We start from the raw sequence: 24,301 nt of genomic DNA, 5'->3' as shown, positions 1-24,301 counted from the left end.
AACGGTAGGTTGCGCCCCGCCCCCCCTTAAAGGGGAAGCACTGTCGGGTCCGCCTCTTCGCTCAACGTCTGAATGGGACTTGAGAGGGCAGGTGGCTGACCCCTTCCTTCCGTCCTTCCCACAGGGAGGGGGAAGCTTGGCCCAGCTCCCTCGGCCCGGTGTTACCGACTTTTTCCCCATCAGATGGATGTAGCGCGGCCCCTCGCGAGCCTTAAAAGGAGCAGCAGGCGGCCACCTTACGCAGCGACCCGGAGGGAGTCCTGCGGGGACTACGCGGCGGGCGTGAGGCGAGCGTGGCTTCGGGCATGCGCGGCGGCTGTGTGCCCGCCGGGCCGGCACCGCCCTCTGGCTGTGTCTTCCTCCCGCCGCGGCCTTCGGGCTCCCGGAGCACCGGGGCTGGTCGCCGAGGTAGGCGGTGCCCTCGCGGCCCCCTGCGTTTCTTTCTCCCTTAGTCCGTCCGCTTTTTGAATCTCCCTCCTGGTTTCTGCGAGCTCCCGCCCTTCCGCAGACGCGGGGGTCTTCCGCCGCACCAGGACGTGCAGGTTTTGTCCACCCTAGGGCTCCTGAGGAATCGCGTTTAGTTTAGGCTCACTCAGCCCCATACCTGTTTGTCCGACAGACAACCTTTAAAAAAAAAAAAAAAAAAAGTTCCCCCCCACCCCGGGAATCAGAACGTTTAAACATTAAACGTAGGCAAGGGCTTCCTGGCGGCGTGAGGGGCACCACCACCTTAACATCTACGTAAGACTGAAAACCACTGGGGGCCGGGGTCCAGGGGTGATGGAGACGCCAGGACAGACCGAATCAGGAATCAGGCCCACGTCCTCATCTACGTGACCGGCCGACAGGGTTTAATTCCTATCTGGGGTTAAATGAAATGCCAAGCAGAGGAGTTGATTTTAATTCCAGATGGACTCAGTGTATATAACAGCGTGTATTTTTCAAAGAAATGGGTGTAAAGAGAACGAATACGCGGAGAATTTTAACGGAATGCCTATGTAAACAAGCACTATTGTGAGTAGTACATTTGAGTTAAAAAGAAAACGTGAGGGGGCGATAAATTGGGATTTCTCCTTATATCCAGTTGGTCTGCAGCGGTGGGGCACCTGTATGGTGACCTATTTAGGGCACTTTTGAAACAGCTGTTAATAGTTCGTAACCACTGACAGGGAAAGAGAAATCTAGACCTTGATCTAGAGGATATTTTAAATTTCAAACCGAAACAAACCACTCTTGGAAATTTGAGTCTTGGGAACAAGATAATATTGCTCAGGACTCAGAGATTGTCTTGTATTATTATCCTGTGACACTTGGAGGTTTTGACCACTTGAATATTAAGTCAACCCAGGCAGTCCAGTGTCTTGTATTTCTGAGAACCGTCTAGGGATTTTCTTGTTGTCATTCTTTAAATCAGATGAAGCAGCCAGGTCTTGTCAAAAAAGTCACTGTTAAGAATTGAATTTTAATCACCTTTTACTTAAACCCTACTATTTTTGTTTAGTCATAGATTTAAATCAGCTAGTTTTTATTGAAGGCCCAAAACAATGCAAGATGCCTTATTATTTATTGATTCAGATTAGACACAGGACGCACATATGGATTTTATTCAGCCTGAGAAGTGGTCTGCAGGCAGATATAACACATGGTTAGAAACTAGAAGTGAGAAAACGCAATGATTCATAATACCTCGAGCACTCCTTCCAGGAACCATGAGCAGGATGAGGAAGGAAGGATGAGTATGGAAATGAAGACCTTTTAGAGCATTATTTTGACCTTTCATAATTCTGTTGAACCGGCTGAAAGGAAGCAAAAAGTCTAAATAATGATTTTGCAGCTTGTGTTGATCTAAACCTATAAAGAACACTCTCATATGGTAATCTATGTGTGTATGTGAATTGTCAGACATGTGCTTTTTTTGCTATGTTAATTTATAAAAGTTAATCAAAGACTTACTCCTGCGGTACTTGTGAAAGCAGATTGTGTGAGGAGAGTAAAAAAAACCAATCACTGTACTCCCCAGACTCAGCCCTTTGACTTTGGTTATTTATCATGTCCTTTTCTTTTTAGTAATCACTTAACTGGAAATTTGGGACCTTTTGAAATTGGGTTCCTGTACCCTGCTAAATGCAATATTTAAAAGTCCCCAATTCTCCACAATATAGAAGTTAATTGGTGATATTTAATTATGAATAAAGCAAAAGGTCATCTTATTTGCTCTTAAGTATATTTTCTGAAGTAACCTTAAAAAAGATAAGTAACTGACACCCCCAAATTAGTAGAACTATCTGAGATTAACTTTAATTTCTAAATCAGTTACTGTGACACATCCCTGGTAGAAATGTTTAAGAGATCTCTGGTAGGCCCTTATTTATACTGTAAGGGGAGAGGGGACCACTTCAAACTCTGATGGAAAACAAACTAGCAAGTAGTTCTGAAGGTTTCCTAAAGATACCTCCTGAGAAGATTCAGCTACTGCTTGAGTCAGGACAATTAAATTTGAAGTCCTTTTTTTCTTTTTAATATTTTTTAAAACTTTATTATGGAAAATTTCAAGCACACACAAAAGTAGAGGTAATAGTACAATAAATCCTAATATACCATTCACCCAGCTTGAACATTTATCAATATATGGCCCTTAATATCTCACTCCCTTATCCTTGCTGGATTATTATCATTTTCTCTGTACTTTAAATATGAACGGATAAGAGAGAACTTTTTAAAAACATCCACAATACCATTATGCCATCCAAAAATTATCTTACTGTCATTTAATATCCAGACAATTGAAATTTCCCTATTGTCTCATTAATATTATTTTACACTTGGTTTGTTCAACAGGATCTAAACAAATTCCACACTGCATTTGGTTAGTGAGGTCTTTTCTAAACTAGTAAAAGGCAGTTAATTCCCTATTTAATTCAGGGAAGCAGATAGCAATGTTTTTTCTAAGGAAGATATTTGGATTGTTAAAAAGCACTGTTCAAAATGTAGGGAAATTCAAGAAAATCACTTTAAACAAAATCCTCATATTGAAAGGTCACCAATTGATAGTCCACTGTAGAAATGTAATTATACCTAATGCAAATAAATAAATCCTTTAAAAATCTAGGCATTTGCTTTAGAGTGTAATTTGTTCTAGAGAGTCCAAGTGAAGCATTTTAAATTGTACTGAAAAAACCTGAAACTTTAAATCAATTCATTAGTACAATAGGCGACAACAGTAACCACAAATACGAACAGTCTACAGCTCCACTGAGGTCAGTTTTAAAGCATTTTTGATTGCTTTATTGCATAAGTAGTACACCTTAATTGTAGAAAAAATAAAGCAAAAAAGAAGACATATAAAATCACTAAAAACTGGAACTAAGTCTTCTTGGTATCTAAGTATATTCCCAAGATGATTCCATTTTAGTTTTTTGTTTTAAGGAAACACTTTGTCTAGGACTAAAGGACAAAGTTAAGAAAATACCAGATTCTCGAGATGGAATATTGCTAATATGAGTACTGTTAGCCTGTACATTTAGTTTATGAGGTAGGCAGCGCAGATGGGTGTATACAGTCAATCATCCTATGGGTTATAGTACTGTGCAGCAATTAGAATGACCACTAACAGCAAAAGAGGATCCTAAACCTTTTAATGAAGGTACTGTGAATGACTGGGTCTATAGTCATAGAATTTTCAGTATGATAAAATGTCATTCCCATAACCAAGAAGAAGAGCAAACACGTATTATCCACTTTGGTTATCCCAGAGAGAAAAATAACACGTATGGTATACTTTGCATATTGCTGACCAGAAAAACATTCATTTTTCCCTGGATGGTTACCATAGTTACATGAGCCGTTTATAACATCAAGAGGAGGAAGTAGGTCACAGTATTAAAGGAGTTTGAATTATGCAATTATGTTTCCTAAAAGCAGGGGAAAGGGTTTAAAATTTAGGGAAGAGAGATTTATACTCATGTTCAAAATTGAAATTCTAGTTTAATTTTGCTGGTGAAACAATAAATCTGTCTAAAATTAAATGGTTGATATTGTAGGTGTAAATAGTTTAACCTGTACAAATAATGTAATAGCTTGATCCCTAAGTGTGATAAAAGAGATGCCAGCACATTCTGTCCTTGTGGATACCCCTTTATTTTAGTGAGCTACCTTACCTTAAAATGTTTTTGTAGATAATCAATAAACCCAACAATAGCCTAGAATCTTGGAGTAGCCAAAACATGTAAACTGAAGCTTTGACCTCTTACCTTTGCAAGTTTGAGATTAAAGCTTGGTACAAGGCCTGTCATATGCTACTCTTAATTTGTGGTAGAGATTTTCCTATTAATTTCATCAAAGGGACAGAGAAGGGTGGTAAAGAGGGAAGGTGTTGAAAGCCATGTTAGCATAGACTTCATCCTCTTTAAATTATGTGTGGTTTTGTTTTTTTTACTAAGAACCTCAAAAAGATAATTTTATTCAAGAACTGTGTCTGTTGTATCAGAGCCCTGCACAGTGCTGAATAAAGAGAGGCTGGTTGAAGGAAAAGCAAAGAAGGGGCTTCCCTGATGGCGCGGTGGTTAAGAATCCGCCTGCCAATGCAGGGGACACGGGTTCAAGCCCTGGTCTGGGAAGATCCCACATGCCGCGGAGCAACTAAGCCCGTGCGCCACAACTACTGAGCCTGCGCTCTAGCGCCCATGAGCCACAGCTACTGAGCCTGCACGCCACAACTACTGAAGCCCGCGCACCTAGAGCGCGTGCTCCACAACAAGAGAAGCCACTGCAATGAGAAGCCCGCGCAGCACAACGAAGAGTAGCCCCCACTGACTGCAACTAGAGAAAGCCCATGCGCAGCAACGAAGACCCACCGCAGCCTAAATAAATAAATAAATTCATTTAAAAAAAAGAAAAGCAAAGAAAAAGCTTCATCTCAAGGTTGCACAATTTCAGGTGGTCATTTTTAATCTTCTGATCACTATAGACTCATAGACTTTGTATAGCTAAAACTAATCTTAGTTCAGTGATTTCCCTCAAAGGAAGAGAGCAGGCAACAGGCAGCCTCACTGAGTAGCTGGATGAGCCACTGCTGCTGATGTTAATTCATCATAACCATCATGTCTGTAGGGAAGGATGGGGAAGAGGTTGAGAATCCCTATTATAACTCACCTCTAGACCAGTTTTTTCTTTTACAGGTGATAATATGGGGACCCAGAGAAGTTAAATAACTTGCCCAGGGTCACACAGCAATTCAGGAAGTAAGTGTACACTTAAAAATTTTAAAGTAAAACAAATATTAGTTAATCTTAGCTGATAATCATTGGAAAGGAGAAAAGTACCCATAGAAAAAACAATTAAAAACTTGGGATATTATAAAATTACTTTTTCTGAGAAGTCTTGCAGCAAATTTGACAAAATTACCTCAAAGGAAAATTAGAATTTTCTGAACAATAATTTCCAAAATAATCATAAAATCAAAAGTACTAGAAATCATGTATCCTTTAGACATTTATTTTCAAGGGCAAATGCCTTATGCCTTCAGCTCTAGTTAAAATAAGAATGGCCTTTTAAAAATAAAACTCAAGCTACTGTTGAGGAGCTTTTTGCTGAATCTTTTGTTCCTTGTAATGATTCTAATTGGTTACTTAATGAGGCTTTATTGGAGCTATTGTTACATTAATTGTTCTTGGCAAGGTTAATTTAATCCAGCACTTTGGTGAATATTGATTTAGCTTCTGAGGGTAAATTTTAAAAAATTATTTATCTAATTTATTTCCATATATTGGAGTTCTCTGACTCTTTTATCTATGGAAACCAGTATATCTTGCTTTATTCAATATATCTTTCTGGGAAATTGTGTTAAAACCTTATTTTGCTACAAGTAATTTTATAAATTTATTTATTTTATTTATTTATTTTTGGCTGCATTGGGTCTTCGTTGCTGCGCACAGGCCTTCTCTAGTTGTGGCGAGCGGGGGCTACTCTTCGTTGCGGTGTGCGGGCTTCTCGTTGCGGTGGCTTCTCTTGTTGCGGAGCTTGGGCTCTAGGCGCGCGGGCTTCAGTAGCTGTGGCTCGTGGACTTCAGAGCGCAGGCTCAGTAGGTGTGGTGCACGGGCTTAATTGCTCCGCAGCATGTGGGATCTTCCCAGACCAGGCCTCAAACCCGTGACCCCTGCATTGGGAGGCAGATTCTTGACCACCGTGCCACCAGCGAAGCCCCTACAAGTAATTTGAAATGTGCTGGTTCTATAAAATAAAAGACCCACATTTTAGAAATATTTAACAAATAATTTATCTCATTTTCTTTTGTTTTCTAGACTGCCCTCAATTGTTTTCTGCTTGAGAAAACATAGGTTGTGTTCTTCATTATCTATCTGCAGCCACGGTGTGGCATCTTTTGCTTGTTCTAACTGTGGTATACATTCCAGATCCTTTAGCGTAATATCCTTTGGTCACAGAAATGACATCTTCAGGGAGACGACTTTGAAGAAATGCCTGAAAGTGACGGTAGAAATATTTTCTTCTGTTACCTGCTGAAAGTAAGTACTAGAATTAGAGAGATTAAAAAAAAAAAGATATAAAAGATATGGGGAACAATTTCTGTGGAAAGTATTAGAGGCTAAAAAGCTTACTGTTATGGGAAAATAGAAGAAACAGAAAGGAATGATTACTTCAGCCATTAACGGTGGTGGTACAACAGGAGAATTAAAGTTTAGGGACCATGATATTTAAATTATATCTACAGAAACTATGTTACTCCTCTATGCATAACAAAAAATACAGTTCTAATACAGGGTTGGACTAATAGCCTATCTAACGTAATCTTTGAAAAGTGGCATGTTGATTCAAAAATAACTGCAAAAGAGCCTGGTGACTTCCTTACATGATGTTATTTTTATTTTTTTAAATTTATTTTATTGACATATAGTTCATTTACAATGTTGTGTTGATTTCTGCTGTACAACACAGGGACTCAGCTATACATATATATACATTCTTTTTCATATTCTTTTCCATTATGGTTTATAACAGGATATTGAATATAGTTCCTTGATGTTAGCTTCAGAATATGCCTAACTTTTACTCTTCAGGTAAAATATCTCTGGAAGAATAGTCCAGTGTTATCTATGGTAGTAGTTGCCTCTGATTTAGTGCCTGGGGATCTGGAGTTGGAGGGAGACTTAGTTTTCACAAATATCATTTTGCACATTTGATTTTTTGGATACACGTATTGCTTTAACAAAATTTAAACTTTGGTTTATCTTTAATATAAAAGAAGCAAGAAGCTTTCTGTACATTCTGCAATAACAAAATGCATATGAATACTACCCACTGGGAAAGGAGCACATGAGTAAATACGCTCAGTATTTAGATTTAGTTCACTTTTTTGAGAATTTTTCTGCTACTACTGCTAGTAATGTCTATACTTTACATACTAGCATTCTAATTGCAAATATATTGTGACACAAAAATAAAATTAATAAATACCATATTGTTAAGCTTGAAGCTTTTGAAGACGTCACACTTTAGAAACTGATCTAGGCAGTTTTGGCTCAGAAATACATTTTTTTGTGAAGTTTTGTAGCAGTTTAGGAGAAGTTATGTGTAGCTTTTTTCTCATTCAGTATAGCCCTCAACTTGTTAAGAGCTTTCTAAATTTTTGTGTAATCTTACTTGAATACATTAGGTTAAGATGGAATACCTCTTATCATTTTTATGAGTTAAATGTTTTAAAAATTCACATTCAGGCTAATGTTCTGTGTTCATGCCATCTATAACTTGTACCTACAACCTCAGAAGGGAACTGTGAACTGTGTCTACCCCAGAAGGAGTCCTTCCCTGATGTCTCTTACTGAGCTGTGGTCTTCTCTATAGGATTGAAATTTAGCAGAAGTATCTAATGAAGAGGAGTCTGAACACAGCAGTTGAGAAAGGAAAAAGATTGGGAGAAGAACCCAGATGTCATAAGGCAAAGGGAGGATGAGGTACAGGAAGCAGCTATTATTATTTCTGTTGCGTGGCTCAAAGAACTCCAAGAAATTGATTCCATTCCACTGGGCATAGTTTTCAATTTGGGATAGGCATTTATTTTTTAATAAAATTGATATTAGTGGAAACACACAGGAAACAGACAGGAAAACAATTGAACATAGTGACCTGAGTGGTTGCAATACCTCATGTAAGGCATCCTTTTCAGAAATTATTCTTCGGTGTGTGGTGGGTTGCTTTCTAGGTAAGAATGGGAGTGACAGCTCTGCTGTAATGAATAATGGCCTGGGTGGGGAGAGGGAAGGAGAAGCCAGGAGGGAGTAACAGGGAAATGAGGTTATGTGGAAGGAAGGAGATAGATTCAGGAAATTTCCAGGAGGCAATATCAGCTGGGTTTTGTGACTGTTTTTAGGGGACGGGGCCATAAGGAGGTGGTGGCAATGTTGTGCAGAATGGAAGATCCAGGAAGCAGAGCTGGTGTGTTGGGAAAGATCCAGATTTAAATCATACACGGTTTATAACCCTGTAGGTTTTTTTTTAGGCCTCCTCTTCCAAACAGCATAAACTATTGCTTCCTAGATGTATATAGCCTGCTTGTCTGTAAAGAGCAGCCAGCCATAGAAACTGGAGGCTGGGAATGTGTTGGGAAGGGTAGAGAGACTAGAGGAAATGATTTAGATGTGCAGTGGTCTTAAAAATATTTTCCCGCAAGCCAGGACTTAGCTAGCTTTGTATCACTTCTATTAGTAAGACGGGAGTCGGTAATAGGGGATAGCAAGGATGAACAGACCCTTGGGAGGAAGAGTTAATGCAGCAGGTCTGGTTGCTTATTCCTTGCATGTCTCCAAGGAAACCATGAGTGACCCAGCCAACCCGGGGAATTTGGCCTGTGGAATGTTCTTTATGTTAGTGATGATTTTGTTGTGTACACCTGGAGAAATGGAACACGCCATACTGGCTTGTCAGGTTGCTTTGCACAACACGTACACCTGGTTTCATTGTTGGAGTCCTGAGTCTCAGTTGCCATAGCTGATTGTATAGCAGAATGTGTGGACGTTAATAGCTCCCCATAAAAGCCTTGGACCCTGAGACTCAAATGGGCTTCCTCAGGTAGAGCTATTCCATGCATGCCTGTAGTTTTGCTGCTAGACAGAGAGAGAGAATTCCTTGCAGCTTCAGGCCAAGAACATTGGAAGCCTGTGCTGACCTCTCTGGACTTCCCCAATGCATCTTTTTCCCGTTGCTTTTGCTCTCTCTCCTTTGCTGTAATAAGTCCTAGCCATGTTTGTAACCTGCTATTGAGGCTTGTGAGTGATTCTGGGATCACCAAAGGAAACGACCATATATAAAGTTCTGGAGAAATTTAAAACCCAATTTGTCTATTCAAGACTTGATAGGATTCACTGAAAAAAAGAATAATCAACATATGCAAGTATGTGCTATGTATGGATTTAAACCGAATCAAATCTTTGGTCCATGTCCAGGAGACATTTATAGTCTCTGTAGGGATATAGAACACATATATAGAGTGTTAGGAAAATGCCTACAGGCATAAGTATAAATAAAATCAAATTAGCAATAAATGTAGAAGCAAGGCAGAAAAAGAGAGTAAAATTTGTAGGAGTCAATCATGGTTTATGGAAGATGGTGCATATTTAAGAGGAAATATGGGACCATGTTGTCAAATAATAGCTTTTGCTTTTTTCCTTCATATGTACTTTCACAGTATGTAAAAAAAAAAAAGAAATGAAAAACATTTTTTTCTGGATTTTATCTGATGAGTGCTGGGTCCAACAGAACTTTGACCGAATTATTTGTGTGGAATCAAAATTTGCACTGAATCAAAATGTAAGTATTCTATGTAACCATATTTTTTGAGCCCTACAGTTATTAATTGTGGCTATGAGTTAACATTCTCTTATATTATCATTCCAAAGACTCCACCCAACTCCTGTTATAATAATAAATCATATCTGGTATTTCTTCAACTATTTAGTTAAACGGCTTACAGCCAAAGATTAAGAATGAACTTTGAAAGTTCTGCTTCTGGTACTAGCCAGATAGGTCCTATCAAATCACCCTCCCACAAATAACACCTATAAATTCTGGAAAAATTTTTTTAAATACCAAAAGGCACTGGAAAACAAGCAAAAGAAGGCAAATTCTGGAGGGAAGTCAATACTTGGAAGAACGAAATGGCACTTCAGGCATTTCCTATTTTTATGTCTTTAGCCTGCAGTGCCCAGTTTTGTAGGATGACTTAAACTTAGAAACTTGCAGATGTACTGGCTCAAAGAGCCAGAGGGTTGGAGACCAGGGCAACCACAGTGTGGTACAGGGCCTAGAATTAATATCATGTACTGCCTTGACATCTGGTAGAATCAGGACTGTTATGAACAGCCTAACACCAAGTTCCCTTCCCCATCTGCTCCCATGGTCCTAAGATCCCCTAGCCAAACAACCCTTCTTGTCTCGGGGACCAGGTACATTTCCTGCTTGTACCTGAGTGGCAGGTTTCATTTCCCCGCAAGCCTGTGGAATTATTCAAAGAAACCAATCCCATCCCCCCACAGGAACCAGGGACTACCTTGATACTACAAAATCTGCCTCCCTCAGTACCTGGTTGTTTACTGTGTTCTCTGGTGTAACCCTCATGTGTCCCTGAATGGTGTCTGGTGTCCTCCCCCAGGCTATGAGTATGCGTGACTAGTAAACTGCTATCAGTCTCACCTGACAAGTGCTGGGTGTCATGTATTAGGCCATTCCCATAACCCTAGGGTGGGAATCCTTGCCTCACCAAAGAGATGAAGAAGAGGCAATTAAAAGAACAAAAATGGAAAGTGGAGGAGAAATCCCAGAAAGAAGAGAGTCATAGAGAGGGACCCTTAAAGTCTGGGTGGAAACTGCCCAAATCTCAGGCTAATTCCTAAACCACACATGTGCAAGGTGGACTCCAGGCAGCCCAGATAAGGCCAAGAGCACTGCACTGAGTTAGAGTTTGAGTTCAGCCAAGTGAACACAATGCCAAAACAAAAACATTGCTGCTCTTTAGAGAAACATAACAGAACTGAGCATCTAGAGATACTCAGTACATCATTCACTATGTCCAGGATGATATCTAAAACTACTAGACATATGGAGAAGTAGGAAAATGTAACCCCCAAACCAATCAATGGTGACTAGCCCAGGATGAATCAGTTGTAATTCGAGACAAGGATTTTTTTTTTTTTTTTTTTTTTTTTTTTTTGCGGTACGCGGGCCTCTCACTGCTGTGGCCTCTCCCGTTGCGGAGCACAGGCTCCGGACGCACAGGCTCAGCGGCCATGGCTCACGGGCCCAGCCGCTCCGCGGCATGTGGGATCTTCCCGGACCGGGGCACGAACCCGTGTCCCCTGCATCGGCAGGCGGACTCCCAACCACAGCACCACCAGGGAAGCCTGGCAGTTTTGCTTTTGATACCTGTTAGCACCATTCCATTTTCTAGTAAATGTAAACTCCTTGGGTGTTTGGCACATAAAAGGACCAATACATGTTTGTTGAATAAGATGTTTATCTGCGTTTCCTGTGTTTTTGTTTATTCCCTGAAAAATCAATGCCCTAATGCTGCCTCCTGGTGGCAGAGTGTTGTGTACAATACAGAGGCTTTCTCAAGGGAGGTGGGAAAAGACTAGAGAGGTAGGCTGCTGTCAGACTCTCCTGAGATGGACTTTGCCGGAAAAAGCATAATCTTATGAGGCTGGCTCTCTCCTCTCCTGAGGAAGCAGCCCTTTTCATGAGTGTGACATCCACTGGTTTTGAGTTATATCACAAGTCATGTTTTTGGCTGATATTTCACCGAGTTTACTGATTGAATGATTTATTCTTTTTACAGGTTACATCAGATTTTAGAGCATGTACTGTGTTTGTGATTGCCATCTCTTAACTGTTGGAATGGAACAAAACATTGGAGATTATTTTAATGAGAAAAGCTTCTCCAGGAAGTCAGTGATGACCAAAAAATTAGGGGCATAATTTTTCTTTCTGGGGCATAATTGTTTGGGGTCTTGTTGGAGAAAAAGACTTTGAGAACGGGGAGAGGCTGTGTCCAGGACCTGGGTAACTGGGTGGCTTTAATGACCATCGTCTTACAGTGTGGGCCCTGGGAAGAACTTACTGGGGAATCCCAGTAGCTAATTTTTCACATTGTCACTCTACAGGACGTCTGTACCAGCACATCTTCCCCATTTTGTTGTTAAACATCCCTCTGGAGAATTATCCCTGAGGCACTAAGAACTTTACTGTACTTTCCCCACCGCCCCCCCACCCCAGCCTCTTGGTCTCAATTCCGATGTCAGTCAAGGTGCCCAGCACAGGACAACCTCTTTAGCTGGTTGGAGAGCTATTGCCCACTCCTGGAAACACAAGTAACTCACCTTTGTTCTGGTCCTACAGTTTTAAACCCTTAAGTGAGGGCTTGTGAATCATCTAACCTGACGAGGATATTTGAGGCCCCATCTGATAAGTGCACTTTGTACCATAAACTCAAGTAAAAGTAAAAATCAAATCAATCGACAAAATACAAAGATTTTCTACCACTAAATCGCTAAGGCAATTCCAAAGAATATGTTTCTGGAACAAAAGGCAATTCCAAAAGAGGTGCCCTAAAAATATTTTGAAAGTGGTAGAATAATGGAATAAAGATACTCTTTCCAAATAAAGATATTTTTCTTTGATGTACACAAAATTGGGATTTGTAACTTTGTTTTTTTTTCTTTAAACATAACTCTGATTTTAGAAGTATGCGTATTATCTGGAGCAGAACATCTGTCAGGTTCCTCATGAACACTTCCCTTTTACCCCTTTAGATACTTGCAGTGACATTTTAGATGTTTAAAGTCAATCAGTGTGATTTTTCAAATGCCTAGGATTATTTATTATATACTTATATGACTATGAAGAATGTAGAATTGAGTGCTTTAATAGTTATACATGCCTTTTGACTATGTCCAGCTATACTTGAGAGCTATAAATTTAAGATGTATTTTGCTCAGCAGTGAGAAGCTGACATTTAACATTTGCGAGGTCAGTCAGGCAGTAGGTAAGTGAAGTCAGCTACAGAGCACTTACTTTCCATCTATTTCCACACCCTCCAGCCTCTTTAGGGCAAAGTTGTATTCGTTCTGTCTACCATGATCCAAATGAAGCCTTGAAAAACTGTCAACTTGGCCATCTCAGCTTCTATGTTACTTCTGTTATTTGACCCTTAAGAGAAAGTCTCTTATTGAAGGATCCATGGAGTAAAAAGAGGTTCCCTTATTAGACTTTAGGGATTAAATGGTTGAGGAAGTACTTGTGATCAGCCATCATTTAAAATCAGTAACTCATCTTATAGCAATGTATCACGCTGCTCGGCAGAACTCATTTTTAAGCTGTAACACCTTCCACACACTGTCTTTCTCAGCAGTAAGGCAGTTAACACTTTGTGATTTATGAAGTTAGAAAGCCAACATTCTTAAGATAAATGTGGGTGGTGAATTCACACCTCTTTGTGGACTCCCGAAGGTATCTGTGTCCTGATCCCTAGAACCTGTGAATACATTACGTTACATGGCAAGGGAGAATTAACGTTGCAGACGGAGTTTAAAAAGTTGATCACATGACCATCTAACCAGATGATCTTAAAAACAGGGAGGCTATCTGTGTGAACCCAGTATAATCGCGAGGGTCCCTGTAAGTGGGAAAGGGAGGCAGAGAAGTCAGGGTCAGAAAAAGACGTGACAGCAGAAGCAGGGTCGGTGCAATGCGGCTTGAGGACTCAACCCACCCTCGCCGGCTTTGCAGATGGAGGAAGAGGACCTGAGCCAAGGAATGCAAGCGCTTCGAGAAGCTGGAAAAGACACGGGAAGCAGACTCTCCTTCAGAGCCTCCGGAGGGAAAGCAGAGCAGCCAGCACCTTGATGTGAGCCCGGGGGACCTCACTGGACTTCTAACTTACAGATTTGTATTGTGTAAGCCACCAGATCTGTGGTAATTTGTTACAGTGGCAACAGAAAATCAGTATGTTGTTATTGTCATTTTAGTTTGTCTGCTCTAGGCCAAGACTCAGTAGGGAAGCTTTGCTTTGATATAGGGCAGCATAAATTCCCTTACAATAAGAAAGGATAGAATTTTGAATTCTAAAAAGCCACCAAAGGGCTTCCTTGGTGGCACAGTGGTTGAGAATCTGCCTGCCAATGCAGGGGACACAGGTTCGAGCCCTGGTCTGGGAAGATCCCACGTGCCGTGGAGCAACTAGGCCTGTGAGCCACACCTACTGAGCCTGCGCGTCTGGAGCTTATGCTCCGCAACAAGAGAGGCCGCGATAGTGAGAGGCCCGCGCACCGCGATGAAGAGTGGACCCCGCTCGCCGCAACTAGAGAAAGCCCACGCACAGGAACGAAGACCCAACACAGGCAAAAAATAAATAAATTTAAAAATAGACACCTGACATTAAAAAATATATAATAAGAATAAAAATAAAAAGCCACCAAAGTCTACAAAAAATTCTTGAGCTGACCTTATATTATTTCTATCTTCCAATCCTTTCCCCTCTTGCTTTATATTGACAAAGATCAAAAAGGGGTCAGCAACTGTCTTTCACGATTCTCCCAGAACCATTATTACACTGAAATTTACAGGATGTCTGACGTATGAAGTACTATCGTCCATGGTTTCAGAAAGTAAAAAGCTTAAATCTTTACTCATTTGTTAGCTCACAACAGCAAAAGGTAACAACTGCGAAAAAAAAATAAATGAAGCAAAGAAAGAAATATCAAAGGGAAACTGAGCAAGAGCCACTGGGTTTACACAGAATGTTCAGAAGAAAACTTGGGGAAATTAAGGAAAGAACGCAAAGACGACCCTGTTTTATTCCATACTTGAGCCGACGTTTAGTCTTCATCTGCTTAGTTCCTGAATTTCTCCCACGGTTGTGAACAGAGGAAAAGAAATCTTTACCAGAACCCCAGCAGCCGTGCTTCACCTGCTATGATTTGATTTTAGGGTACTGTCTCGAAATAATTCCTCCCCTAGAAGAATGTGTCGGGCAGAGTAATGACTGACCAAGTATCAATAGTGCCCCGAGCTTTATCAAGTACCTTTAGCGTAGGTACCACCAATTAACAGTTTGTTAGAACTTTTTTTTTTTTTTTTTGCTGTACGCGGGCCTCTCACTGCTGTGGCCTCTCCCGTTGCGGAGCACAGGCTCCGGACACACAGGCTCCGCGGCCATGGCTCGCGGGCCCAGCCGCTCCGCGGCATGTGGGATCTTCCAGGATCGGGGCACGAACCCGCGTCCCCTGCATCGGCAGGCGGACTCCCAACCACTGCGCCACCAGGGAAGCCCCTGTTAGAACTTTTATGCTATCCATGCTTCATAAAAGCCACCAGTATTTAATTCAAATTACTTTTTTTAAGTAAGATTTTTCGAAGTTTACTCGTACAGCAATCTCAGGGATCCCCACAAGGGCCACCTTGTTCCGCAACCCCAAGGACATCAGTGCACTGAATGACATCCACGGTATCCCATGTGAATGCTGCCCCGTGCTGTGCAGCTCAGCAGCTTTGGATTCAAGGTCTCGATGCCTTCAGGATTTCTTGCTCAAGCCCTCTTCGTTTCAATCTCTCGGACCCTCCTAAGGAAGGATGCCTTCTTTGATTACAGTCAGGGGATAGATGAGGAGGCTCATTACACGGGAACTGTCATCACTCCCACCGCTGCAATACGGACACACGCCAAGTTCATGCTGTCGAGGTCAGGACCCACTTGCCTGGAATGCCCGCTTCCCTGCTTTACCCTCCGCAGAATCTGCTAGGGCTGGAATGGTGCATTTTTCTTTCCTTGCTATCCCTGCGTGGACTTCCCTAAAGTCACATTATCCTTCTCTCCTTCCCTATATGAGCCATAACGGCAGAATGACTGCCAGAGAATGTGAATTTCAAGGTAAAGGAATGAGTATTTTCAGAATAGTATTCTTATTTACCTTTATCATATTTCTCTTGTTAATCGCATTCAATATTTTGAAATGAAAAACGAGGACAGAGGTGCACATACTTTATCCCATATTGGTTTCCAAATTGCAGGTTATTGGGCATGTGTGTAACTCCCTCGTTAAGTAATCCATGACAGTCCACACAGGTATGACAAACTAGAGATGCCTCTGTGGACCTCTATGAGTTTTTATTTCATGAGAACCATTTTTTTTTTCCTCAGCTAGTGTAGAAAAGTATTTAATAATATACAAATGGTGAAGAGTAATGAGACAGGATTCATTAGGTTTATAATTTGTTTCAACCATTGGTTACATCATTGATTATACCACTGCCTCTGCAGATTGTCCCTTTAAAATTCTACAAATAATGTCTAGAAAATATTTTCCAACGATTTTTTCAGATACATTTGAGCAACTTCCCTTAAAGTTTACTTCTTTACAAACTTCCTAATTTAAATTGTTAAATAAAATGTCTCAAATTTTCCTCCAAGTGTGATTACACTATTTTCTAGTACATAAACAAATACCATGGGCCAGCATGTCTCATTGGCATCCACATTCAGTGCCCTAAATTAGAACCAAGTCATTGTTTAGTCTTCTAGAACGCTGGATTTGAGTCCCTACGTCAACATTTACTTGTCCTGTGATTTGAGGGAAACAAGTCAAAATGGTCATGTTTTCTCATCTGTGAAATAGGATCAACAATACCAACCCACCTAAGGGTAAGGAGGCTTAAGTAAGACGTACATAAAGCATCAGTATATTGTAGGCACCCAATAAATGAGCTACCCACATGGTGAGTTCTTGTACTGCTATTTTGTTCTTTGACCTAGGTAATCATCATGTGGGCATTTAATAATTACTGGACTTTATATATGGACTTCTGCAATGATAGTTCACAAAAAGTAAGAAATGGTAGCTATTTTTGGTGTTATCTAAATGTTAATTTGCGTGATGGTCCCTTAAGCCCGACCTGAGTCCCTACTAATTGCAAATTCTAATATGGCATATTACTTTAAAACAGATGAATTCCATTTAGTAAATTGGTAACTTTCTGCCTTACATCACTCTAATACCAGTTGCAGAAGGAAGCTGGCATCTACACCAGGCCTCACAGTTGCTAAACCCCCTTCTGTCCAGTCACAGGTGCCAAGGAATTGAGAAAGGAAGGTAGAGGAATTCATCGATGTGGTGTGGCTGCCCTCTTTTTTCTTTGGGCTTCATTTTTCTTTGAAGAAACATGACTAAAAGAAAGTTTGAAAACCACTGACCACATATTCAGAGTTCGGGTTTTATCATTTCCATGTCTGAGCCCTGGTAAACTGACCAACATGAAAACAGTCATAAGGAAAACACTAGGTGATGATCCTTTTGTGCCTTTGTCTTTACACTCCTTTTCAAGTTTTATGTGCATTATGTATAACAATTCCACTTCCTATCATGGTACAGTTCTATAACTCCACACACTTACTGTTTATGCTGTTAGTTTGGTTGTTCCTAATGACTTCCAAGGAGGATTCTGATTCTACTCATGAGAGTTTCAAGATCACAAAAAGTATTTGCTTGCTTTGTGTTAAGGACTGGCACATGAAATCTCTAGCTTTTACTAAAAAGAATATCCTGTATCTACACTTCCTGTTTAGTATTACCTTCCCCCCGCTTCCAAGTTAGTCAATTTTGTTTGGGTCCTTGTCCACTAACTACACTACTTTCCTTGCTGTATAAACCACAAAGGAACAGATAAAGAGAGCTTTAAAAATTAGGATTTTTAGATAATGATCTTCCTGCAGTAGTCTTTCTAAAGAACAGAAAAGTGGATAGAGTAAAGCTGGTAATAAGGAAGAAAAGGAAAAAGTAATGTTCTAGCTGGATAGCAACTAAGCTACACTCACTGAAATTTCTATTAATTTTTTTTGCAGAGAGGGAGTAGGAACATTAATGGCTTGACAACCCTCAATTTATGTTTTTGTTTAAACGGTAGAAAGCTACAAAGAATTTCTTTAATCATCAACCACACAAGTTATTTTTTTTTAAGTCGTGCTTAAACAGATACCCATAGATTTGCCAGTGTCTAGGCAGTGAGTCGATATAGGGCTTCAGCGCCATTTTTTAAGACAAAGCCTACAAATTCCCCTTCAACTAGTAACAACACAAATTTAAGACTGACCTGGTTCCCAGTGGCTGCTTGCTTTGGTTACCTCCTCACTGACATCGCTCACGAATCCGAAGAGGAAGGAGAAATCCGTACCAAGAAAAGCTGTCCTTGGCAGGGAAAACGACGGCCCCTTTTTACCTAATTTCAAATGGAGCATGCTTTTGATAACACATACCAAAAGCCTTGGAATTACACATATCCTCATGACAATTATCCCCGCCAATGGCAGCAGTGGCAGGCCCCAAAAATTCGGGTTGAAAACTCTTAACTACCATTCTTTAAAGTCAACTCTCTAACTTTATACCGTTAAAAAAAAAAAAAAAAAAAAACATTCTGGATTTTAGCACCAGCAAGAAAAATTAGTTTCACGTCATCATCTCACCTCATTGATTTAGAAGAAAAATGAGTATTTCCTCTCTCAATATCCTATTCAGTAAACTTGATTTCAAATCATTTTAACAAACTTCAACTGCACCCATATGGGATAATTCCCTAGACACGAATATTCGAGACGTGCAAATACGAAGGAGAAGCAGTACAAACATTCGATCTCCTTATGTGACTCAGTTCAAGGAAAGGAGCCTTTGGAATGATGTGGTCACTTAAAACTAGAAGGAAACCAGTCTGAGGGGTATTTTCAGAAATGTTATCACTTAGAGAAGTGAGAAAGGTAATAAGCAATAAAACATAGTAAGAGCTTGGACTCTGGAATCAGATATGGGCTTGAATTTGATCTTTGACCAAATTACTTTTTCAGTTTCTTCATCTGAAAAATGGACCGAATGACAATAGTTACTCATCAGGTTCTGAGAAAATGAGCATACATACATAAGCAGGTCCTCAACTGTGCTATGTACTTTGCATGTATTATCTTGTTTGATCCTCACAGCTGAGGCAGCTCTTCTATTTTACAGATAAAGTTAAAGGGTTAAACTTCCAGGTACATGCTCACTTAAAGAGGAAGAGCCAAGATTCTATCTCAAGATTCCAAAGCTTGTTTTCTTCTGCACTACACTATTTTGAAGAATTGTAAAATATGCATTTCTCTTAAAGCAAGGGTTCTTTAAATTCTGACTATACGCTTTTAATAGTTATAGAAAATGTTTATTAATTAGATGTTTTACATTAAGCAGCTTCCTGCAATTCTACCATATAAGAAGTTTACTGTAATTTAAAATATGTTCAGTAATTTTTATATTAACTTGAAATTTAGGAAATTTAGCCAACTCAGGAAATTACTAAACCACCTAATTAGATACATTACAGAAATTTATTCTTACTTTTCCTGCAATCGTTGTCCCACAAAATACACATTCCAAGGCTGAGGAAACTGAGGTAATTAAAACTGCTTTCACAACACTCATGTTATTTCTCCTCACAATATATTATATAAAGGCAACCCATTTACATAATATGGATTTTAAACTTTGGTATCCAATTTAACACGCTCAAAAATAAACTTTTTAAAGTTACCGAGTGAATTAAAAACAATTATTTCAATTCAAGTATATAAAGTATCCTCTATTATTTCTAGAATATAAAATAGAAATAACTTCATGACTTAAATTTTACTACTTATGTCCAATTTTCCTACTCCAATACAACTGCCACATGCAAGGCCATTTCCTGGTTTTTCTCAGTACGTTATCGCCATCACTGCTCAAAGTGCAGCAACTAGAAAGCCAGAAAAAGGCCACAAAGAATAGTACAGTCCGAATCACCTAAGACACAGAAGCAGGATTTCATTTCTTAACCAACAAATATAATTCAACTGAACAGGCTCATTAAAGAGCTGAGCTTGGCTTCTCTTATTCTGCCCAGTGCTCTGCTATGAGGTTTTGTAAACAAAAAACCCACCCAGTTCTAGATTTGCAAACTGTTAACTTGTCTACCCATAAAAAGCTGTGTATCAGCTATGAAAAATTACCTAGTTGCAACTTAAAACGACTAGTGACAGGTGACAGGAAGCCTATTTCGCAGGAATTGGTTCTGACTACGGGGAGAGGGGGATAAAAAAACCACAACTTCTTGAAAAGGTAAAATAGCTTAAAGAATTTAATATCTAAACAAATCAATCTGTTAATAGTAGTAGTCACAAAATATGCTTAATATAGAAACCCACATTTACGTCTTTAAGAAAAAGTGTAAATTGTACTTTACCTCAAAACATAAATTAACCCACTTAAAGACTCTGCAGAGGTCAAAATCATGGTGAATTTCAAACAACTTCAGAATAAAATAACCTTAAGTATTTAACACTGCTTTATATCTAAAAAATGCTTACAGCTTCTCATAAAAATAGTCTGAGGCAACTATTTTCTCTTTTATTCTTTAACAGACATGTTCAACATTATAGGCAACATTCTTAAAACCTTAAGTTTCACAGACTTTCAGACAATTACTATGGTCCCCTTTTCTCTGATGTGAAAGTTTATTCAGCTAGAAAAAAAAAAAAAAAGCATGGTAGACAACTTAAAACATTTTCACCAAATTCAAAGTAGTACAAAAATTTTAAGACTACAGAACTACACATCGTACCTAATGTGTCATTAAAAATAGAAGACAGTATTTTTTTTCAGCAAATAAAACAGCATACTGGTATGCTGTTAATTCATAAACCTTTTAATGTATACTGTCGTTCACAAATTATTTACAACTTCCACTGTGTGAAGAGAACTAGAATGTAAATTTTCTGCAAAACTGGAAAAAAGCAATACAAAATTTGTGAAAGCCTGTGTTTCATATTATACAAAAGTAAGCCAGTTTTTCTCTTCAAATACCAGATATTGTACACAGTGACATTTTGGACATATTACAGTAATTCTTGAGGATGTTTTAATGCTGGAGGCAAGTTTACAGGCCTTGACTCTTCATCGAGGAGTACTAAGTCTTCGATTTCACTGCCTCTGTATTTCCTTTTACATATTTTTACCACCACCTTTTTCTTGAGAAATAACTTCAAGGCTTCTCTTGATGCAACTGCTTTTGCGTTTTCTTTGCTTTTTCCACAGCCAGTGCCCAAATACACAGACTTACATCTCAGTTCACAAACAATACTTTCTTGAGAGCTCTTGTTTTGAGGCAGATCTGCCAGTTCCTTTAGCGGGACGAAAACCACATCCAGCGTTGCTTTCAGAGCCTCGACAGCTGCGTTTAGGAGCTCTCCGTGATTCACGCTGGGACTAAAGCCACCAACGGCCACCAACTTCCATGCCACCGTTTTGTACAGTCTATTGAAAAAAGGCTGCTTCTGTTTCACATCTTCATTGGTTAACTTGCAACAAGAGAATTTGACAGAACTCTCGCTCGCCTGCGCAGTACTCTTAGAAGGCAGCTGGGACGTGCCGGTCTGAGAGCTACTCTTAGAAGCCAGCTGGGACACACTTGCTACGGAACTGCTTTTGGAAACCAGAGAGCCGCTGGTCTGGGAGCTGTTCTTGGAAGCTAACAGTGATGCAGCTACCTGCGAAGTGCTTTTGGAAGTCAGCATCGTGTTTGCTGAGGTGGTGCTCTTGGGGGTTAGTAAAGATGTGCCTGATGAGGAACTGTTTTTAGGAACTGATGATGAAACACTTGCCTCTGAACTAGCTTTGGAAGTTAACCCACTTGAAGCTGTCTCTGAACTGGGTTTAGAAGACAACAGCGGCAACTCTACTTCTGAGCTTCCTGAGGAGCCCAACAAGGGCACCTCAGTCTCTGAGATGCTTTGAGAGGCTGAGACTGAAGAGCCTTCCAGAGCACTCTTTTTCGGGGATCCACTTTGTTGTCTGGAATCAGTGGACTGGGTCACGTGACTATTCACACTGGATTTCAACAACGAAGAAACAAACGACGCTGAACCATGTTTATCTGGAGCTTCTGGTTCAGAAGCTTTTCCACACCCTACCGCTGTTACCTGGGAGGGAATGCTGCTGCTGCTCTGGCTGGAAACAGAGCGCTCTCCATCACCTGCGGAGCTGCTCTGACTCAGGGCGCCAGAGCTCCGAGCTGAGTTCCCACTACTCTCTGATTTGGTGGTTGACCCCGAACACGCGGAACTGCTTTCCTGCTGAGCTGACGCACGCTCTGTTTTGGCAGGAATTTTCACGTGATCTTGCTCAGCTGCAGAACTGCTTTTTCCTTCTGTGGCTCGTTTTTTTGTTGGCTCTCCTAACCCTTCTGAAAAAAACGAAAACACGTATGTGACTCAGCCTACCTCATACATATCAGATGAAGATCTACAAGACAGATACACATATTAAAATACAGGCACAAGGTGAAAACATTTCAGGATTTGTAGATTCTTTAAAAAGTGTGGAATAACTTCATTAATTTCTTAAAACAGCGTTGAATAACATCAATAATCTTTTTATTTTAAAAATTTTTTGTTATTTTTTTGTTTGTTTTTTGGCCGCCCCGCAGGGCATGTGGGTCTTAGTTCCCTGACTAGGGCTCGAACCCGTGCCCCCTGCAGTGGAAGCGCAGTGTCTTCATCACTGGACCGCCAGGGAAGTGCCCTCGATAATTTCTAATATTAAAAAATCAACAGCATAGACAATATTTCACACTTCAAAATCTCACAGACGTCAAAGGAAACCATCAAATTCAAAGCCTAAAACACAGAGACACATAATTTAGGTTTAACATTCCAATTTGATTAATAACATTATATAAATTCTAACTTGTTAAAAACTTAGTAATAACGATAATTCCTAATAACATCAAATTTAAGTTCTAAACTCCTATGTATGTTCACATCTATGATCTGCTAACCATTGCTACTCGATATCCCTCTTTTCTTCACCTTGGCAACCAGTTCGTCTCTTGTTGTATGGATTGGAGCATCTGTCACTTTGATGCCTTCAGCCATACTAAGTATTTTATCCATAACTTTTTGAGGGTACCTGAAAAAAGGAAGGGAAAGACACTTTAGGAAGTGTTTTTGCTAAGCTGCCACCTCTGGGGTACGAAAACAGGCCACAGGAACTGCATTTCCTGGTTGTAATCAAGAAACGGAATCAACCGCCAGGAACTTTCTGTTTCCTGGAACGCCGTAAACAAACGCCCGGGGTCTGGGAGGCGGGGTCCCTTCTTACAAACCTAATTTAGATTCAGTGCCCCTCTCCCCCAAGAGCGTTGTGAGCTCATCGCCAACAACTCCACCGCCAGCTCCCCACCCAACGGGGGCACCTCCAGACTGTTAACCATGGCAGAGACGCCCTTCTCGCCCTTAGAGGGCAGCCTGTCCCGCGGATTCCCGCGCTTCCACCACTTGCCCTCCCCGCCGAAAGCTCCGGACAAAACCGCGAGAGCAGCTCAGGGACGCCGGCTCACTCACCGGCACCCGAGGAATACGTGGTTGGCCCAGGCCATGGAAAAGGAGATGAGCTGCTGCAGCTGCCGACTGCGGGTCCCGCTCTCGGCGTCGGCGGCCTCCTCCGGGTGAGCGGAGGCAGCGCCGCCGGCGGGGGCCAGGTCCCCGGCGTTGCGGAGCAGAAACTCGCGGCGGTGGCGCCAGTGTTTGTCGGTCTCGCCGTCGGAGCGCAGCGTCTCCACCCAGGCGGCCACCCGCGGGTTCTGGCTCAGGTACTCCGACACCTCCTGCGCCATGTTGGGCCTGCGGCTCGCGGAAGTCGCGATCGGACGCTGCGCCGAGGCTGGGGGTTGCGGGGCGAGCGGCCCTGTCACTGCGGCCTGCACCGGCGGCCCACCAGAGAACGCCCCTCGAGAAGCGAAAACACCAAACAACAGCGCCGGGAGCAGCTAAACCGCCCACTTCCGCCCGCCGCCGGCTCCTTCCCTTTTATAACCTCGCTGCCGCCGAGCGCCCGCGCGTCCTTCCGGCGCGAGCCGGTTCTCCCAGGACGCTTTGCGGCGCCCGAACCGCCGCGACGCTGGGGCCCCTGCGGCGGGGGTAGGGGAGGCGGGGCGAGAGGAGGGGGCGCGCGCCTGCCTTTCCGCCAGGGCGGGCCGCTAGTGGGTTTGCCCCGGGCGCCCTCGGCTTCGGCGTCGGCCCCAGCGTCCCGAGTGGGCTTTGTGACGCCACGCGCTCCGGTCGCCTCCCTCCCGCGCCGGGTCCGCTACTCCGGGAGGACAGCGGGCTGCGGGGCGGCCGGGTGGGGCAGGCCGAATCCTCGCGTGCCGCGCGCGTCCCCGCGGACTCGAGCCGCCTTCCGGCCGCGAGGTC

The 24,301-nt window shown here is 41.5% G+C and overlaps 1 protein-coding gene and 1 long non-coding RNA gene across 3 annotated transcripts; one reads left to right on the top strand and one right to left on the bottom strand.

Moving 5' to 3' along the window:
- The first annotated feature begins 74 nt into the window (after window positions 1-74).
- Window positions 75-12,681, top strand: LOC132481306 (uncharacterized). Its single transcript, XR_009530804.1, has 5 exons — window positions 75-408; window positions 6,411-6,521; window positions 7,858-7,967; window positions 9,698-9,819; window positions 11,843-12,681. It is a non-coding gene; the product is annotated as an uncharacterized LOC132481306 (long non-coding RNA).
- Window positions 12,682-20,445: 7,764 nt separating this feature from the next.
- CDKN2AIP (CDKN2A interacting protein) lies at window positions 20,446-23,849 on the bottom strand. 2 transcript variants are annotated; one of them, XM_060085929.1, is made up of 3 exons: window positions 23,453-23,849; window positions 22,888-23,018; window positions 20,446-22,293 (listed from the first exon to the last, which is right to left on the bottom strand). In XM_060085929.1, the coding sequence occupies exons 1-3, from the start codon at window positions 23,722-23,724 to the stop codon at window positions 20,948-20,950; spliced, it is 1,749 nt and encodes a 582-aa protein (XP_059941912.1). In that variant the 5' UTR covers window positions 23,725-23,849; the 3' UTR covers window positions 20,446-20,947. The 2 variants fall into 2 exon arrangements, with proteins under 2 accessions (XP_059941912.1, XP_059941913.1); XM_060085930.1 differs by having other exon boundaries at window positions 22,201-22,293; window positions 22,919-23,018.
- Between the last annotated feature and the right edge of the window lie 452 nt (window positions 23,850-24,301).

The sequence above is a fragment of the Mesoplodon densirostris genome, chromosome 20 (genome assembly GCF_025265405.1).
Source record: "Mesoplodon densirostris isolate mMesDen1 chromosome 20, mMesDen1 primary haplotype, whole genome shotgun sequence".
Classification (NCBI taxonomy): Eukaryota; Metazoa; Chordata; class Mammalia; order Artiodactyla; family Ziphiidae; genus Mesoplodon; species Mesoplodon densirostris.
This window is presented reverse-complemented; position numbering and strand designations above follow the sequence as displayed.

Excerpts from the sequence above, each read along its gene's own strand:
- CDKN2AIP (XM_060085929.1), bottom strand. The coding sequence starts at position 23,724 with ATGGCGCAGGAGGTGTCGGAGTACCTGAGCCAGAACCCGCGGGTGGCC. Across the intron at positions 23,019-23,452 it reads CACGTATTCCTCGGGTGCCG|GTACCCTCAAAAAGTTATGG; the intron begins GTGAGTGAGCCG and ends TCCTTTTTTCAG. Across the intron at positions 22,294-22,887 it reads AGGGATATCGAGTAGCAATG|AAGGGTTAGGAGAGCCAACA; the intron begins GTTAGCAGATCA and ends CGTTTTTTTCAG.